The sequence below is a fragment of the Camelus bactrianus genome, chromosome 34 (assembly GCF_048773025.1).
Source record: "Camelus bactrianus isolate YW-2024 breed Bactrian camel chromosome 34, ASM4877302v1, whole genome shotgun sequence".
In the NCBI taxonomy this organism is placed as follows: Eukaryota; Metazoa; Chordata; class Mammalia; order Artiodactyla; family Camelidae; genus Camelus; species Camelus bactrianus.
Window position 1 is genome coordinate 9,848,036 of NC_133572.1, and position 20,223 is coordinate 9,868,258.

Here is a 20,223-nt window from a genome sequence, read left to right on the forward strand (position 1 = left end):
AAAGTTCTGCTTAATATAAAAGCAAAGCAAGTACAAAAATATAAAGCACATACACAGATTTCATAATGTTAACACAAATAATTTTTTTACACTTTGATCATTTCCTGTTTCACAATACATATGAAAGTTATAATCTCTTTGTGTTTATCTTAAGGCTTAGATGAAAATATAAATATGCCTTATAGTACATCACTCTGATATTCTTCTGATATATTCTATTTTTGTTTTTGCAGCATTAAAGTTACTTAATAAAAACAGACACACCACAGAATTCCGTATCTGCTACCTTTCTTTTTTTGTTTGGATGATGATCTGAAGAAGTATGATCCATCTGGTCCTACCGAAACAATGGGGCCACAAAGAAATACCTGGTTTCACCTTAAATTTTCTATTCTGGTATGACAAAACATAAACCTTCATTTACATGACTGTATTCTACATACTTTAAAAAGTAAACAAGCATAATGTTTCTGATTTTTAGCCGAGGACTAATCAATGTGAGATATTAACAAATGGATAGCTGTTCTTAGGAAAACCATTACAGTTTTTAAAATATAGTGTGTAACTCAGGGACATATTCGACAAAAGAACTTTTAGAGATAATTGGTATTTCAGGATCACTGGTTCATCACATTCTGACAGTTCTCCATGGCCAACTCAGAACACGAGGGTAGTTCTGTTTCCTTTGGTCCGACCTGAGGACAGTAAAAGAAATGGGATGGTTGCCCTGGTCTCCAGTTCTGACATGGAAATCCCAGGATGTTCAAGTGCTTGACTGACTGGCAAACACAGCTGAAGGTCAAAAATACTGGATGATTTGTAATTAAATATTTTCATTATGAAATAGTAAGGTAAGGCTTTGTCCCCACAAATTTCCTAACACATGGCTTCTCAATGTCACAGGAACAAAACTTTACAAAAATAGAAAAACACTGACTCTGTGATAATAATCATGAATAGTATGATGTTTTTATGCCGATTGCCTTAAAGCAATGGCACCACTTCTAATATTCCAAATTAAGAATCCATTTGAGGAATTCCTAAGCTCTTGCTGTCCAATGTTACATAATAGATAAGATGTTTTATGATAAATTACCTTTTAAAAATCCTAAAAATGTATAAACGTCATAGAATGGATGTATAAAGAAGCTAATAGTTCTGGTGATTTAAGTCGATGAATACATAAAGGTTAATATTAAGATTTTAATAGGAGATTTTGAAAGAAGGCTTCTAAAAGGCAATTAGAGTACACTTATTTTTAATGAAAATCTTTTTTATACTCTCAAGTTCAGCTGTAAATAGTAATTATGCTCCTAAGCCTGAAAAATCTCACCCAAAGTCTTAAAACAGCATGAAGAGCCTAAATAGAGTCTGCATAACACTCAGGATAAAGTCTCTGTGGACGTTCACCCCTTTCTCTAGCAGTGGTTCTCAACCTTGGCTGTACATTATAATGAATTTTAAAAAATAGTGCATGGGCCCCCCATTCTCCCCTGGATTCTAAGGTAAGTGGATGCAGTCTAGGCATTAGGAGTTGTAAAAGCTCCCCAGGCAATTCTAATGTGCAGTGGAGGGTGGAAACTACTGTTCCAAAATCTGTGCAAACGCCAACTCTTCTACCTCATCTTATCTCTTGTAAGTTGAAAATTTTTTCTTTCTAAATTAAGAGTGTAAACTATGGTTCAAATAGTTTCTCTCTCTCTTTGACCCTAGGAACAAAGTTTACCTGATTGTAGTAGCACTGATTTTGTTTCACTGCTTCTCCTAGTAGTTTTTATCCCATGGACCAGAATACACAAACCCAAAGAGACAGAATTAGGTGAATTTCCGTTGCTGAAGATGAAAATTCTTTACGTATCGTTTCAGCATTACTGAGTTGATAGGCTGCTCCAAAAACTTCTCTTCTACTTCCAGATCAGGAACTTAAATTTAGGTTTCAATGAGCTTTGGGTGAGGAAGGCACATCAATACCGAGTCATCAGTTGTAACAGAGGCACCCCTCTGTATCACAGCCTCTGGTCAGGGCTGTTGATTGTGGAAGAGGATATGGGGGTATGGGAAATCCCTGTACTTCTCCGCAACCTTCTCCTCAATTTTGCTATGAACCTAAAACTGATCCAAAAAAGTCTTAATTTTTAAAAAAAAATTAGCTTTCATGTAATTCTTCAATGAGAGCAAGGTCAACTATAACAACATGCCAGTCTCAGTATTTCAGCTTAATTCCTGTTTGTCTGTATTGCTATTCATGCATAAGACAGCAAGGTTTGAAACAGTTGATATTCAGAAAATTTTTATTTTCTCTTTCTCTGAAAACAAAGTGGTGCTTAGAAAGTAAGGATTTGGTTATTAAAAAGAAAAAATGTAACATAAAAGCAGCTGCCAAGTACTCTTCTCTCTAAAAAAAACAACACGCTACAGTTCATATAACTTTACACTTAACAAAAACTTTCAACCACAGTACAGAATTCCTTTCCCACTGTTTGAGTGAGTAATTTCCGTAGAGGAGTGGGCATCAGTAAGAAGCACTGAGTAGTAATTACAAGCTCTCGTGATAACCACAGTTTGACATATCAGTGTCTGAATCAGAACAACTTTTTAAAAGCAAACAGGGTCATTTTTACAAAATTACACCATTTAAGAAGTAATTTGACTGGCCAGTCCAACAAATCATTAAAATAGCTTATCCCCTGCGGAGAAAGAAGATTTAAAACTTTCAGATAAGGTAAGAAAATGCCCAAACTGTCTTTTGGAGTCACGCGTGCTGACATAGGGAATTTTGACTCTAACATTGCCCAGTCTCCTAATAATATATAATCATAGGCCTTCTGCTTCTTAAGAATTTCAAAAATTGCTTTCTTAAAATATTTAATTTTTTCCCCAAGTAAATGACACCTTGTAAATAATGAGGATGGAGGAAAAAGATGGGGGTTTTAACCCTTCAGTGCCACCTGCATGTGTAAGAGCTGTCCCGGACTTCGATTATGACAACGGAACAGAAAGACTAGTTCCAAACTAGAAAGAAAAAGAAAGTTGAGTCAAGCACTATGTATAAATACAGGAAAGTTTAGAGACAAGTCAATTCTGTAGAAATGAACTGAACAGGTTACAGATTACTTATTCTTACTTCTTACAAGTACCTCTCTGAGAAGAACAAAGAAAAGCAGGAAAAACACAAAAATGTTCAAACTTGAGGTGAAATGGGACTTGAAAAAGTGCCCGTCTGTTCATCCATCACTACCTGGCCTCCCAGACAATATTGTAAATGTCCATAATGACAATAAAGTATTACTAAATGGTAATTCTGTGAAACTTGCATTTTTCTGGAGCTAGGATGATTTTAAACAGCTGATTATTTATGGTACATGGCCATATTCCAAACTCAGCAATATCTAATTTAAAGGAAAGTTACTTTTCTAGGAAATCCAGCTATTCAGAACACAGCAGAGAAACCATACTTATATAAAATAAACCCACTGAGTGGCAGACAGAGATGATGTCACAAAGTCTAACATTAAAATGTACACATTTTAATGTACAGACTCTACTGCGAAGGACTCCCAGTTCCCCACTCAGAACCTATTCACTCTGCTAACAAGATTTTCTGTCTAGTTTCTCAGCCCAGGCATATTAGAAGCAACGCTAGAAGCAGGCATGTTAACAATAGGAAAAAGTTTATATGGGGTTATTAAAGCTGCTTGGGACCCAGCCACACGGGGGAAAAAAAAAAAACCAGCCTCAAATATTCCAAAGGGGAAAGAATCTGTATGATTCGGTGTAAAGGTGAGGAATGCAGCCTCTGAGCACATCCCAGTACAGCAGCTAGTGTGTGCACCGGTGACCTTCTGAGTCACAGGTGAGAGATGACAGGAGCCACGCCCTGACGGGAATGTTTAATACTTTCACAAGTATTTCCCTTAAAAACGATTTTAAAGCTTAAAGACTTTGACGAGATTTTTACAGCTTAAACCAGGAAGACAATATACAATTTCCCATGCCCTGATAACAGTAGCCAAATATTATGTTACTGTCAGGAGAAACGAAAGAAATTGTAGAAGAGAGAAATTGATATTTATTTCCTATTTATGTTGCCAGCAACTTTAGTGACGCAGGGCTTCTCACATGCTGGCTTTGAAATTTCTTGTTTAATAATGAAGGGATGACAACATAGGGTTATTAAAATTGCAGCATATTTTAACCATTTTCCTTGAATAAATTAACACATATTCAAAAAAAGCAAATTTATGGTCATAATTGTGTAGTTGATGAAGATTACCACTTGATCCTGTCAAAGCTTCGCTGTGATTAGATATAGAACATCATTTGGAGTAACATTAAAATATTGCATTTGAGGGCCTTGATTAATCTGAGGACCCAGGACAGTGTCCTACACCCTTCCTCACTACCATGATAGGCTCATTACTTCTATTCTCTCATATAAATATAGCACAATATTATTATCATTTCTGTTTGTAGTTGAGGAAACTGGGGCCAAAAGGTGAAATTGTTTGCTCAAAATGGCAGCCCTTTGGTAGAAATGCCATGATTCAGCTGCCGATCACCTGGCCTCCAAAACCCCCAGGTGCCACCTCTCTGGGCACGATACTGAAGCGATCTGGATGGCACATTATGGTGTCAGGTTGAAAAGTGTCCTCATGAAAAAGACCAAGCTGCATGAACTCCTGATACAGTATCTAGCCTGGGGTTGGTGTATTGAAAAAAAGTAGTCATCAATGTGAAACTCGTGTTCCAATGAACTGAATAATACCCTCATATCCCAGAGAAGCTCATGTACTGCCCATGAAGGCAAATTAACTCTTGAAAGATTTGTTCAACTGGTCTAATCACTGTGAAAGGAGAAAGCTTAAAGGAAGTGCATACATTGCGACAAAATAAATGACATTGCAAATTTCTCCTTTACCAAACATTCCCAATGTTGACTATAGTTAAAACTGCAGATTGAATTTGTTTATTGCAAAGGTTTGTTCAAAACCTGAACATGTTTCTCCAATTGTCATTCATCCATCTAACCATTCATCCCATAGGCATTTACTGGGAGCCTGTCAGAGAGAAGGCATTGTGTGTGTGTGTGTGTGTGTGTGTACAGTGTGTTGGCAGGGAGGGGTGAGAATCATCTACAAGGAGGAAGGAAACATTATCTGCAACTTCAAGGAACTTAAAACCCTCTGACTTGTAAGCCTGATACATTGCTGAGTCTTTCTTCCTTACAAATGCCTCTTGGATTCGCCCCTTTAACCCTTCTATTTATGGCCTCTGTTTTACGTATACACTGTTCATTCTCATCACTACACAGGATTAACTGCTATATTTTCTTACAATCAAGACTTTTAAAGGTATGTGACTTTGACAAACTACCTCACTTTTAAAAGGAGCCTCAGCTTTCTTCATATGTAAAAAGGGGGAAATTAAATTTACTGCTTAAAAGCTAAAAATTTGATCCTTGGATCTATGATTTTATGAAATTGCTCCTAACACAAATTAGACATTAAAATTTGCAGGTGAGTCCTCCTTTTTATTTCTTATTCCTTTCTCAGCTCTCTGAAAACAGACTTTTGGATCCATGGTATTTGTGAGATTATTACTCTTTCTTCCTAACAGAAATCTTAGGGCTGTTATTTAGATGTCTGACTTACCTACATTATTCAGGTCTCTGATTCACCCACTCCCATCCATGTTCCTCACCTGTTACCAGAGGGAGCCAAGACAAGTGTAACCTATCACTCCCCTGATTAAAACATTTCAATGGCCAGTCATTCCCTGTAAACCATGTCCAAGTTCCCTAGTATGATTTTTCCTCACGTGGTCCAAGTTTATTTTTCCAATCTTACCTCCTGAAGGACCACCTTGCACCCTCCAGTTAACACTAAACTGCTTGCTACTCACTGACTCATTATATTCATTCTCAGGTGTTTACTGAGCATCAGTGATACTTTGGCCAGTGTGCTAAGCTTAGGGAATCCTGAAGCAAACAGGGCAAATGTGGTCCACCCTCACAGGGCTTAGAGTCTAGTTTAAAAAGGGTTCCTACAGCTATTTACAACATCCTCTGTTCCCCTCTAAATGCCCGGAGGGTTTCAGAGTTTAACCTCTCTATGAAATCCCTCCTGACTACCTCCCTCATCCACATGGAAGAACTGACCTGCCCCTTACTACCCCTCAAACACTGCCGTCAGAGCTTACTTCATTCTCCAGAGTGCAAGTCACTTAAAGTCAAGGGCCATATATTACGGGGTCTGTTCTGGGCACATAGTAATCAAAAAATACGTGTTTGTTGAATATATTCTGTAGATCTACAATTCACAACTACCAGGCCATGGCCAGAATGTCACAATATTGTACTCAAGAAGACTGAAACCAACTCTAATCAGACTGGCAACGCCACAAGAAGACGCATCCATGTGTGCTATAAAACCCATCTGATGAATGTACGATTTGAGTCCTGAAGCCTAGTCACTAGAAATATAGGTGGAGAAAAAAGTCATAAAACCTTAGAATGAGTCATTCGCACCATAACCAAGGTGTTACAGATCTAGATGACGTAAAAAGAAAAGAATTTCAAATTTAGACAGTGCTCTTGGTTCCTATAGTAGATAATTACAATAACAGTAAATATATACACTGTGTTCTGCTTGCCAGGCACTGTTCTCAGCACTTCACATGTACTAACTCATAATATTCTCATATCACCCCTATGAGATATCCCCATTATAGAGGTAGGCAAAATGAGGGGCAGACACATACAGTAACTTGCTCAAGATCACTCAGCCAGTAAATGGTGGAACTGGATTTAAACCCACAACGTGTTGTTCCAGAGTTTTTGCTCTTAGCCACGACAGTATTCTCAGTCTTTATTGCTGTGCAATGATACAGGCCATGCAGACTCCATGAGAGCAAGCACCACCCCCTACACGTACGTAGCATATTTCAGGCGACCTCAGCTTCTGTGTAGTGTTGACTTCTACTTTATATTTGAAGTTTAAACAAATACTATTTATAAGTGAGACAAGAGAGAGAGGAAAATGGAAGTTAGAGAAGGATCAGAAACAAAGACTGCTTATCTTGCAGGGCAGAAAGAAATGCTATAAATGCTGTTAGTCATACTGTAATATGACCTGAAAACTTCAAGAGCCCTAAGGAGGAAGTCCTGTCAACTCTCAGCCCACTGACTGGATCAGTCATGAAGATCAGCAAACACATCACACATAATCAGATGAGAAAATCCACCTAGGGGACTGGTACCATGCGGACACACTCCCTAGAAAGCACTGAATACATCTCTTCTGTAGTTCTAAATCCCATGACAGCCAGCAGAGGTCAAGGCTCTGGTAGCTTCTGTAAAAGCTCTTTTAATGATAATCCTTCTCTATCGATCACAACTTCATTCCCAATAATATAAACAAGCCATGGGTTCAAACCATGACTTTAAAAACATAATCGGTAAAACATGGTTAGAAATAGAAGGACACCCCCTCCAGAACATACCGTAGAGGGCCTTCGCGCTCGTTCTGGAACTGTGTTCTCTGTCCATGGAGAAGGTGGGTGAGGATCCGTAGCCACTGTAATAAAAAATGGTCACTGCACTGAGTTCAAGTCCAACACAAGTAATAAAAAGTCAAAACTACCAATAAAAATTCCAGTGTACCACAATCACCATGTGTTTAAAAAAACAGATACTGAGTTTGTACTAACTGGGTCTGTCAAAAAGAGCCAATTATTGATCTGGTCAAGAAATAGGATATTGGGTCCTAATCTAACATGGATTGAGGTTGGAATATACATCACAGCCTCCTCTCAAACGCCAAGTCAGGAGCAGAGCCAAGGAGACTCAATAAGGCTGAAGCTATCTCAGAGGAATTTAAGTTCGCCATACCAAACGGAGCTGTGAGCAGCGAGCCAGTTACAAAACATTCTCAATGATTTAAGCTGTAACAAGACACTTTTCACAAATACTTACAGTGCAGTTAACGAAAAATAACACTTTATTGTTACATTTGACCAGCCTTACCCTACTTGTAGCTTCCTGTTACTCATCTGTTACGTGAAGTAAACATATGATTTGAATTTGCCAAATTTACTCAGTAAACATTTATTATAGGTCCTAAAATCTAAGAAGAATGAGAGATAAGGTGAGGGTGTGGGCGTAGGGACAGAGTACTGTTAATAAAACAAGTAGGAAAAAAAGTCACAGTAGAATGTGGTATCTGGGTAAAACGAATCATTATAACATAGAAAAGGACTAAATTGTTACAAAGATGCCCAAGAAGACTTTACTGCCCACTTGGCATCTAAGCAGAATCTAGAAGAGTGGAAAGCAGCTCTACAGGCAGAAATTAAGTGGGGGGGAAGCACGTGGGGGGGAACACGGAGTCCAGGGGAAACGGCATCTAATGGGATATGCGTAGAAGAGACGAATGGCTGGAGAAATGGGGAAGGCAAGGAGAGGGCGTGGGAATTAAATTTCCAGTGGGAAATTAAATTTCTAGCTCAGCAGTAGAGTGCAGTGCTTTGTGGGCATGAAGTCCTGGGTCCAGTCCCCAGTATCTCCATTAAAGTAAATAATAATTAAATTTCTATTCTCTGCCTACTGTAAGTCTTTTTATACAGGGAAGTAACAGGAGCCAACAACTTTTTTCAGAAAGATAATCCAAGAACTCATGGCAAGGCAACCAGATAGAAGGATGTGGCAAGAACTTAGGTGAGAGATAAAGTCCACAAATAAAGCTGGAATAGAAAGAATAGAAGGACGGGATAGAAACAAGAGCTCCTTAAAAGGGGAAACTGTTATAAATCCATGATTTAATGGATATTGGTTGCAAGAAAAAGCGGGAAAGTTGAGGGTGTGGGGAAACTTTCTGGCTTGAATAATTGATGGACAAGATAAAGCTGGCCTCTGACATGCTCCCCTGGTGTCTCTTCCTGACCAGCACTGAAGGGCTTTGCAGTAATCTTTGTAAAAAGAAAAGGTGAAGCAATGTGAACAACCTGTTTCTGGAAAATGGGAATAACCCGGTTGTGAAAAATACTGAACACTATACCATCATGGCCAATACAAAATAACAATGATATTAACCTCAATATATAAGGCAATGGCCCCTTCAATCAGGATGGTGATCTCAAATTATACCTGGTCTTTTTCTGTCTTATATAGTGGAAATATCTTGAGAGACTGGGCTGGATGACATGTAACTCTCCTCAAATGCCAGTATTTTACAAATAACAAAAATAGAATGCTCTAGAGAAAGCGAAAGTTTTGAAGTAGAGAATATATTCAACTATGGAAAGCAGTAATACATAAAACACCAGAACACACCACCTTCTATTAGATCAATACCACTGGGGTTGGTATTAGCTAACCACCGTTTTCTTACCAGACATGGTAAGCTTTTAACAGTAACATCTCTCAGTGTTACAAAGAAATTATACATTAAGGAATGAATTACCTAAAGAAATGGAACTAATCTTGTCGTTGAAAATAAAAAACAATTAAAACCACCAAATCAAATCCAAAAAAAAAAAAAAAAAACAAACCCAACAAGTTAAATATAAAGTTTCCAACTTACTTCATTTGAGATGGATACATTCTGAAACCACTGGGATGATTAGGAATGTGACCATTCATCGTGACTTTAACGCTTATGTTCTGAAAAAAAGAAAGGTATGTAAATTGAAGGCAATAAAAAGACCAAGACGCTTCAGTTTTAGAGTTACTCATTCAATAAAATATATGTCATTTCCAGGATGATGCTAGAAATATAAAGATCTCCACCCTCCAAGAGCTCAGCTGAAGGACAGATGGATATATAAACAAAGATCCAATTGGCATTTAACATTAATACGCTAAAACCATAAGCAAATTTAGGCAAGTGAAAACAAATTAAATATAGTCCTGAATCCTCTAAGTGTGTAGCCTAATTTTATATTCCATGCAACCTCATAATTGTCAGTATTATGCAATGTTACTTTGTTTAGTGTTTCGTTATGAAAGTAGTATAAGTTCATTAAATTAAAAAACTTGAGAAACACAGAAAAGCACAAAATTCAGAAAAGTGCAAAGGGGAAATTATCACCCAGAACCTTGTCATTTAAACATAACTATTCAACAGTCCTGTCAGTTTCCTCCAGTCTTTTTTCTTGTGACGCAATTGATCAGCTAAAGTAGGTTCTCGTGCCTCCTCACCACTGTCACCCCTTCAGGGACTGCCATTCACGCCATCGTGTGCACTTGAGGTCTAATTAAAACTGCAGCTAAATTCTGGGCTTTTTAAATATTTTGTAATAAATTTTTTTGTATCTGAAGCACTTTAGATTTACAGAAGAGTTGTGAAGATAGCACAGGAAGTTCCTGTATACTGTTTCCTTATGGTTAATATTTGACATCAATATGGTGTATTTGTCACAATCATTGAACCATTATCAATATTTTATTAGTAACTAAAGTCAATACTTTATTCAGAGTTCTTTAGTTTTTTTTACCTAATGTTTTTCTTTTCCAGCATCCCATCCACAACACTGCATTACATTTCATCTTCGTGCCTTATTAGGCTCCCCTAGGCTGTGACCACTTCTCAGACCTTCCTTGCCTTTGATGACCGAAAGGGCTGCCATTATACATGATCACAAACTGAGTGGCTTAAAATGACAGAAACTTATTTCCTCACAGTTCTGGAGGCAGAAGTCGGAGATCGAGGTGTTGGCAGGAGTACGTTCTCTGTGAACATTTGGGGGGGGGGCTCCTTCCTTGCCCCCTCTAGTTTCTGGTGGTTGCTGCCAATCTTTGCCTTTCCTTGGCTTGGAGATGTACCCCTCCAGTCTCTGACCCTGCCTTCAGATGGCCTCCCCTGGGTGTCCATCTGTGTCCAAATTTCCTTCTTTTGATCAGGACACCAGTCAGTGCATTAGTGTCCACCTGAATCCTGTATGGGTTTATCTTAACTTGGTTTATCTGCAACGACCCTATCTAAACGAGGTCACATTCACAGGTACCGGACGGTAGGAAGTGAACATATCTTTCGAGGGGACCGAATTCCACCTGCAGCAACAACCATGGCAGTCTTCTGAGGAGTGCTGCACTTTGACATTCTGCAGAATGTCTCTCAGTCGGGGTTTGTCTGACATTTTTCTCACGATTAGAATGGAGTTACAGGTTTTGGAGAGGAAGACCACAAAGATATGTACCATTCCTATCGCATCACATCAAGAATACATACTATTAGCATGACTTAACCATCGTTCATGCTGTGGCATCGTCACTGATGGTAGCATCTGTCAGGTTTCCCCACCGTGGAGTGGCTCCCCTCACCACCATTACACAGGCCTCTTGGGGGGGAAGTCTCTAAATATAGCCCACACTTACGGTGTTTAACCAAACTTTTGGTCATTTGTTTTGACCACTGTAGATATTTTGTTTTCTGGCTTAGCTGGGATAAAATAATTAATATTTTTTTGTAAAAAAAAAAAAAATTAGTCTTCTGAAACTTAAAATAATTTGACTTAATTCACATACCTTGAGGTATGAAATTAACTATTGCTGATGTATTTCAGTTTCCACAATGTATACTCCCCATAAAAGAATTGAGACGTGATGGTGTAAATAACCTTGAATTACAAAATGTAATCTCTTGGCGTCTGGGTTTGAAACGAGTCTCGATAATAAATAGAGAGACTTTCAGAGAATTTGGGGGGGGTATCCTTGAGGAAGGAGAACCTGCGCAAATTACTTGGAATTCTGCTATATGGGAGATACATGATTCATTCATTCATTCATTCATTCATTCATTCATTCTGGACTTTTAAACATTGAAACGAAAAGACAGGGGGGAAAAAAAGGAATTCAGATTCACCAAATAAAAACTCTTGATGACTCATGCCCTGTAAAACTCCTATTTCAGGTGATTCAGACAAGATCTGAGTTAAGCTTCTGTTGTGTGCTGGGTATAGAATACTGTCAAAAAGAAAAAAAAAAAAAAAACTGGGAGAAAGAAAGAGAGAAAGAAAGGAAGTGAAATCAGGGCATGAGAGAGATCCCAGCCTTTAACAAAAAAACCTTGGCTACCAACCATCAAAAGACGATCAGAATTTTAAAAAGCAAACATTATCTAAGAAGTGCAAATCTTCCCAGAAGCAAAAAGCTGTTGAGTACGGATTCTCAGAAGAGGCAGGAGAACATTCACTGTGGGCATTTTCTTTCAGGGTAAGAATTAAAGTATAACTTTTTTCTGTTGATTCATTTCTCAATTGAGCAGGAATTCAAGGAAGAACATTGTTTTAAAAAGAAGTAGAGGAAATCATCTCACCTGCCCCACCCATCTCTATCCCCCACCTCAATAATTTTTTTTCAAATCTCTATTTTCTGTAAATTAGCCCTGAGGGTTAGTATTCACTGATATTCTACGAACCTTAGAAGAAGATTTCCAAAATTAAACTTTGTGCCATTGACTAATGCAAAACAAAAGCCACTGAGGAAATCAGGATCTCATATGATATATTTTTATTTCTAAATGTTCTTTTTTCATAGTAGTGCTGCATGCTAAATTAGTACAAGCCAACAGATTTTACAAAGGCAAACAAAGAGTTATCAAGGCCTGACGTAACCCAGCTGGGTGGAGAGACAGAAAACTATGTTCTAAAATTCTCTTTAATGAAATCGAAACTCTATAGAGTATAATCTTGTTTATCTATTCTACAATGTTGAAATTCCGTCTAGCACAGGGGAATATACACAAGATCTTATGGTAGCTCACAGAGAAAAAAATGTGACAATGAATATATATATGTTCATGTATAACTGAAAAGTTGTGCTCTACACTGGAATTTGACACAACATTGTAAAATGATTATAAATCAATAAAAAATGTTTAAAAAAATAAAACTGAAACTCTTGAATTCAAATTTCATTACGACGTACTGAATGGCCTCTAAAAATACGAAATCATAAAACCTTACAGGTACAGAGAGAAGAGTTCCAGCCCACGGATGAGTTATGACATTTTAATATTTAACTGCCCTGTTGCCTCTTGATTACTTTCTTCTGCACCACCTAGAGCAAAGGACGGTAAGCAATAAAAAAAAATTACGGCAGATGATTCGCTCTGCATTTTCAGTACAGGTCCTTAAGAGGTTTACAAATCGTACAAATTTTCGGAAGTGGTTACAACCCACAAAGTAGGAAATGTCACCTTGAAGCAACTGTTCTGCTGAATTCGTCCAACTTTTCCAAAACGTTAAGTACATCTCCTTAAGGTTATGAGAAATAAAAAGGCTTAATTGTTAAATGATACAGGGTTTTTTTTTTTTTTTAAAGCAACGCAATTCTGTTCAGATGAAGGTTAATCAAGGCTTTCTAATGTGTTATAACGCACATGCTGACATCACCCCCAAACCGCGTCTCAGATATTTTATAAAAAAGTGCTGGTCCTCATCTCAACTTCCTCTCTCCCTGTCTGCCATACTACTCAAACATTTTTTGATAAGAAGACATAGAGGTATCATATCTCATCAAAGACTATTCATTATTTTAATTTGTCTGATATGTTTTAGCAAGATATGGATTCACGGATCCAAATGCCAGCATGATGGTGACACCAGGGCAGGAATTTCGCTCTAATGGAATACTCTGTGGACTGTGTTAGGTGTCAGAGTGCACTGAGTGCAACATGCATAATGTTACAAGCCTATGGGAAGTTCACCAATAGGCAGATAAGGTAAAGCTTTCAAATCATTCTCAACTGCTTCTTAATCCTATTATTCAACACAGCTGAATATTTTGTTGACAAAGGTAAAAATGCACTCCTTTCAAAATACCATTTTTCATTTACCTTCAGAAACAGAAGCAGTCCTATCTTGCTGTTAGAAAGTGATGGAACAAAGAACAAAACAGAACCAGAAATTCCAGGAATTATCTATATCTGGCTGAATGAAAAAAAAAAAAAAAAAACCTTACTGTCAGGAGGCCCTTCTACTAGGAAAATAAATCCCTGACACCCGGTCCAACTCACAGAAGACCTGGGACCAACAGAACCTTCCTTGAAAAACTGCCTATCTTACAAGGAAATTTTAAGAAAAAAGAGAGAACAGGCATATTTAGGAAATGAGCACATTACAGGGTATGTAAGGACAACATAGTATAAAGTTCAAAGGAAGTGAGATTAGGGGTGGGTCTGGAGGAAGAATCTCCCTCAAAGGAGGACTGAATCAAAGGCGGCAAGATGAAGACCTTCAGAAACGTACAGTGCAGTGCGGGAGGCAGACATCCAAAGGGTCACCTGTAGGACACTATGACAGGTAGAAAGGCAGAAGGCAAGGCGGGCATTTCCTGCTGGGGTGGCAAGGACATTCAGTTCATAAAAGCCTTCCTTCAGGTCGTGATGCCCGAGCTGGGTAAGCCAGAAGAGGCACGTGAAGAGCCAAGACAAGACACAGCTATGTACGTTTAGGAAAGGGACCGCTTCATTCACCAGCAGCTCAGAGTTCCTGAAGAATAATTTAAGGGGTAGAAAAAGTAATGACGAATAAAGCTGGTGATAAAATGAGAACGCCTGTCACAGAAGGCCAAGGGATATTTACATCAAATTTTGTTAGACCAAAATTCAGTGTGCTTCAGAGTATAAGAGGGTTACCTTTCCCTTTTTTTTGTACAAACTTTTGTCATCTTGAGAGTTAATAATTATCTTACCCTCAACCCTTAGTTTTCCTACGTACTTTTACTCACTTCAGCCCTTTGCTCTCCACCAGGAGTGGTCTCCTTTTGAAGGATTAAAAACCAAACTAACCAACTGACTTCTTTGATATGAAAACTGTTTGCTGATTCATTCTTTACTGAGAATAACTTTAACCCAGAAGCTCTGCTCCAGGAAGGAGATCACAGGCTGATAATCTCAGAAGAATGGACAGACCCTCCGGAGTTCCTCCTGAAGATTCAACTGAGGTTAAAATGAATGTAGCCCCTGTAAAATGCCCTGGTTGTTATCACCTATTCTGTTCCATCCAGTTTTCCCATAAAACCTCAAGACCCCAACCCCAAGAGGGGCCCACAGTCTTTAAGGCATGAGCCCACTGTGACTCCCTTTGCCAAGCAAGGCAATAAAGCTGCTTTTTTCTTTCCTCCCAAAACTCTGCCTCCAATCCAGCTCTCAATTCAGCTATCGGGTACAGAGGCCAGTTTTTCAGCAACACTTTCACTACATTTAAACACCATCTATTCCATCATTTCTGTCTTCCTGCAGGCATCTCTCCCGGATCTTTATACGCTCCCGTCACGATCTGAATCGACTGCTCCCTAAGTGTCTTGCACAGCGTTCGTCGTGGTACCCAAACGCAACGTTACCCTTTTCATCACCTTCATCTTTCCCTTTTTCTTTTCCTTTTCGTTGTTTCCTGGATCTCAAGTCTTTTTCTTTTTTACTTTTACTTTTTTATCTTGGAAATGTACATACTTCTGGAACTTCCTAAGAAAGAAAATGAGAGAGGTAATTTTTGAAGATTTACATGACTGAAAACGTGTTTTTTCCTACCTTCACAGATGACCGATAGTTTGTCTTAGCTTCAAATCCTATAGCGGGATTTCTGTTTGCCCTCACATTTTGAAGGCATCATTCTTCTGTCTTCAGGGTTGTTGCTGAGGTGCTGGGTGCTCTTCTTTTTCTCAGTATTTAGTAAGGGCCTAATTTTCTTCTTTCTATAGTTCTTAAGTTTTGGGGTCTTCAGTTTTTTTTCCCCTGATGTTTTGAAATTTCATGAATACATCAGTGTAGGAGTTTTTTTTTTTTTTTTTTTTTTTAAATTCAATATAGTAAAAACTCAAATTTTCAAATTTGAAAATTATTGTCCTTTAATTCTAGGAAATTTTCTTGAGGTATTTCTTTGACAGTTTCTTCACTACATTTTAATTTTTTTTTCTTTTTTCTAAAAAAGTCTATTATTCAGAATAAGACTTCATAGATTGAGTCTCTAATTTTCTTGTCTTTTCTCTGCTGTTCTCTGTTTCCTGTTATTTTTGCTCTATTTTTTGAGTGGCTTCCCCAACATTATCTTCTAACTACATTTTAATTTTTTCAGCCTTCTATCCGTTTTCGATTTCTAGGAGTACATTTTTATGCCCTAAATGTTTCTTTTCTTTTAACATCTATTCTTCTTTCCTAATTGCAGTATATTCTCTGGTATTTCTGAGAATATTGATGACACTGCCTTAAACTTTTCTTCTCTCTTCATTGTCTCTATGTCTGTCAATTTCCTTGTTTTCTCCAGGTTTGTTTTGGTCTCCGAATCTCTTCAAATGTCCGGTGATCATTAGTCACTCCTCACCTTGAAGATGGAGACTAAAAAGCCAATTAGAAAGTCTGTGTTGATGGGTGGGGCTTGTCAACAGGATAGCGTCACTGCAGAGCAGCCTGGCTGGGCTGTTCCATTGGGAGATCCTCAGCCATCAGTATCTGTAGGTCTTCTGCACAGGTAGATTAGAGTCTTCAAAGAAGCATCTTCCAATTTCACACCCGGAGAAAACATATCTGTCTGCCACGGTGTGGAGATGAGTGGAAGAACTGCACTGAGGGTGCCTCACTGCTTAGCAAGTACTTCCCTTAATCCTCCACCCGCCATCTGTGCCCTGGTATCTTGCAGTCAGGAGTTCTCCACTTCACACTCTCCAGGGAATAAAGTTCCAGCCTTGCTGGAGCGTGGGGAGGCACCTGGGATCTAAGTTCACCTTAAACACACTACCGCTGCATCCTCCTGATTTCAGCCTCACCCTCACCTGTGGGCCTTTCTGAGGTTCTGAAGTGAACCCCAGTGTCTCTCCCTAGCAGCTTAGGGGTCAGTTTCTCAGGACTTGTAGGTTAGCTGCAATCATCCATGGGCTTTCCCGAGTCCCTTGGTCTCACCAAGTTTCTGCTAAAATCCCTTCACTATCATTTTTGGGGGAAGGAATAAATGTGCTTAATCTGCTTCTTTCTCTAACACATTTTCATTGTCTACACACTGACAAATACTTGTTAATGAAAAACTCGGGGGAAAAAATTCAAGTCACCTCTAACGTGAACTTGAGAGGTTAAGGTGACTATGAAATATGAGTACAAGTTTATACTAAAAATAAAACTCCCATAACAGCCAGAGTGAAAGAACAAAAAGTGAAGGCGATTTACCTTATACAAAGTCAGCTGATATTTTGGTAGTGTACGTTTACTACCCGCTGTTTTCATAACAACAAATGCTATTTTCAAATCCCAGGAAAGAAACACCCTTATAATGTGTAAAAGTGAGGCGATCTCTCTAGCTAAACCAGGCATTATTGATGAAAAATGCTTTAACTGTTTTTTCCAGAAATTAAATCATAACTTTAAATGCATTGGTGAAGATCTGACCACAAGTCATGCTTTTAACCACTGCTGTCTACTTGCCTTTAACTAAGGATAAATCTGGTATCTTATAGCTGGCTGGGGATATGTTAACACTGAAGAATTAAAAGCCAAAATGACCTTGGTGAATGGTTACTCAAACAAGATTCATCCAATTTTAATTGGCACAAGCCAATATCAGTACTCATTCATTCGTTCATTCATTTACTCATCCACAAGCATTAACTATGTAACCATTAAGTGCTTATCGGTGCTCTCGATATGCACTGTCAAATAAAATGCCCGGCACTAATGAAAAAGTATGAATGCATCACTATTCAGTACAGTAGGCGAGCTCAAGTGCTGAACACCTGAAGTGCCACCGAGGAACTGAAATTTCAATTCTACTAAATTTAAATTAGTTCATAGTAGGCTACCATCCTAGACAGGATGTCTCTAGGTCCTGAGTGCGCAGTTAGCAAACTAAGCGTAGTTCCTCTCCTCATGGTGCTTACAATCTAGTTGGGGAGCTGGCATGAAATAAGCAAAATAACAAATATGTTATTATAACTTCTGTTAATTGCTTAGAAGAAAAAGAATAGAAAAGATAGTGTTTATAAGGATATAAGGTCAGACTGAATCAAACCTAGCTATGAACTTCTGAAACATGTAGGACTGAAAGATTCATTCTGAAAATGTGATTTCAGGATTTCCTCACTTAAAATCTAGGAATAATTAGTGAAACTTGGAAACAAAGAATTTATGCATTTTTTTTTTTGAAAGTGCTTTCAGTGTTTCAAGACTGATGCACAGACAGTGCCTTGTTGGCAAACCCAAGCAAAAATAATTCTGGAAGAACGTTGTTTTTTTCATCCTTTTTCAGGTACCAGTTTAAACAAAATAAAATTAAAAAGAATAGGGAAGAAAAAAATCACAAAAAATAAAGCAGTAAAATCTATAAAATGCTAACTCTAGGTACTTCAAGAGCCTGGATTTGATGAGTTGGCAAGTGAGAGAGAAACAACTGAACTACTATTCCCATTTGGGCAGAAATGGGACTTTTTTTATGGCAACATGTCCACTTTTGGGCCAGTGTCAATCTATAAATAAAAAAAAAAACAACAACCTTTTTTTCTAGGAATTACATGCCTGGATTTGAGCACCTGGAATTGAAACAGAGCAAACACAATGCTCTATAGTGAATTAATAAGTGCAGAGAAGGTGTTTGGGCCAGCCAGGGAGGGGACAATCACCCAAAACCTTCGTGTTCCTGGATCATACTGTGTGGATTTTTGTTTGGGAAGTTAAGATAGATTTGTTTGGGTAAACAGGCTATTTGAGGCTGAAGGAAGAGGAAATTTGAAGAGGGAATTCTCACCAGGGCTGGTAATGCCACATTTGCATTTCTTTCTTTCCATTCCCATAGTTCCCAACGCTAAGCCACTGGGAAGATGGCCCACAGGCTGAGGTGGGTGGAACAGCCCGCGGGAAGCATGATCTGATTTAATTAAAATGTGTTGCTCATAAGAAGAACAAGTTTACTTTAATATTTCTAAATAGTCCCCCAGATTAATTCCAGCTCTTTATTCAATAAAGTAGGCTTCATTTAGCTAGAATAATCACTGGCCCCCACTCGAAGCCAAGTGATTTTGTAAAATCAGTGCGCTACGAGAACTAAATTACTACTACAGTTGCTCATAGTAGTGACAGGAGGAGGAGGAGCAGCAGGGGCAGCTGACAGTTGGATGGCACCTCGTGCCAGGCCCAACTCCAAGTGCTTTACATGTATTTATTTTCTTTTAATTGTCCCATCACCAGGTAGGAACCATTACTATGCTCACACTACACATGAGCTAAGCTGGGTACAGAGTTTAATAATGTGCCAATGTCAAAGAGCCAATAAGCAGTAGATGTAGAAAAAAATCCAACTACTTTGCCACACGTAGGAAAAGGTTGGTTAGAGAGTTGTTTTTTACGCAAAATCACACAGCGTTAATAGAACAAAAGGGATTTTTTTTTTGCTATAAATTTATTAGAAATGAGAATGCATACATTTGTATAGAACAGAGCCAACAGTCTAGTTTACTTATAAAGAAGAAAGAAAAGGATTGGATTCTGGATATTTATGGAGCAAAGGTAGGAGATAATCAGGACTATCAGAAACAGCATCAAGACAAAGGCAAAGACAGTATCAGAATAAAAACAACGGACCCTAGAATTTCAAAAGGATCACAGAGTTCTAAAGGGGCATGACATCACCTTAACGCTTTTGTTCAGCAAAGTCTATGCCTATTACAGAGTATTTCTCTGTGGGAACACACTTCCGATTGTACAACTGCAGTCAGTACAACTAGGACTGACTTTTACATCCAACTTTGAGGCAACATATGGTTTTACAAACATGGGGACATATGAATTACTATGAAAGGTAGATATTGAAAAGTAGCCCCCAAAAGCTGTAGGAAACTGTAGAGATATTCCATTTTACTTCTTTTAAACAGAATGAAAGGACACTATGAGCTCATCTACAAAACAGAAACAGACTCACAGACTTAGTAACAATCTTATGGTTACTGGGGAAAGGGGGTGGGAAAGGATAATTTTGGGATTTTGAGATTTACAAATGAGCCACTATATATAAAAATAGATTTTTAAAAAAGTTTCTTCTGTATAGCACAGGGAACTATGTTTAATATCTGTTCATGATCTTTAATAAAAAATATGAAAAGAAATATATGTATGTGTATGCATGACTGGGACATTGTGCTGTACACCAGAAATTGACACACTGTAACTGACTGTACTTCAATAAAAAATGATAAATAAGTAAAAATAAAAATAAGCACAGTGATACATAGTGGGCCACTTTTCCTCCAAC

General features: G+C 38.2%; 1 protein-coding gene across 6 annotated transcripts in view; it reads right to left on the reverse strand.

Moving 5' to 3' along the window:
• Positions 1-20,223, reverse strand: part of EPS8 (EGFR pathway substrate 8, signaling adaptor) — a 147,829-nt gene that overhangs the window by 49,676 nt on the left and 77,930 nt on the right. For all 6 annotated transcript variants that reach the window (XM_074357470.1, XM_074357467.1, XM_074357468.1 and 3 more), the window contains 2 exons: positions 9,579-9,658; positions 7,501-7,574 (listed from right to left, as the gene is read on the reverse strand). In XM_074357470.1, coding sequence (XP_074213571.1) covers positions 7,501-7,574; positions 9,579-9,637 — 133 coding nt within the window. In that variant the 5' untranslated portion in view covers positions 9,638-9,658. The remainder of the gene's footprint in view (positions 1-7,500; positions 7,575-9,578; positions 9,659-20,223) is intronic.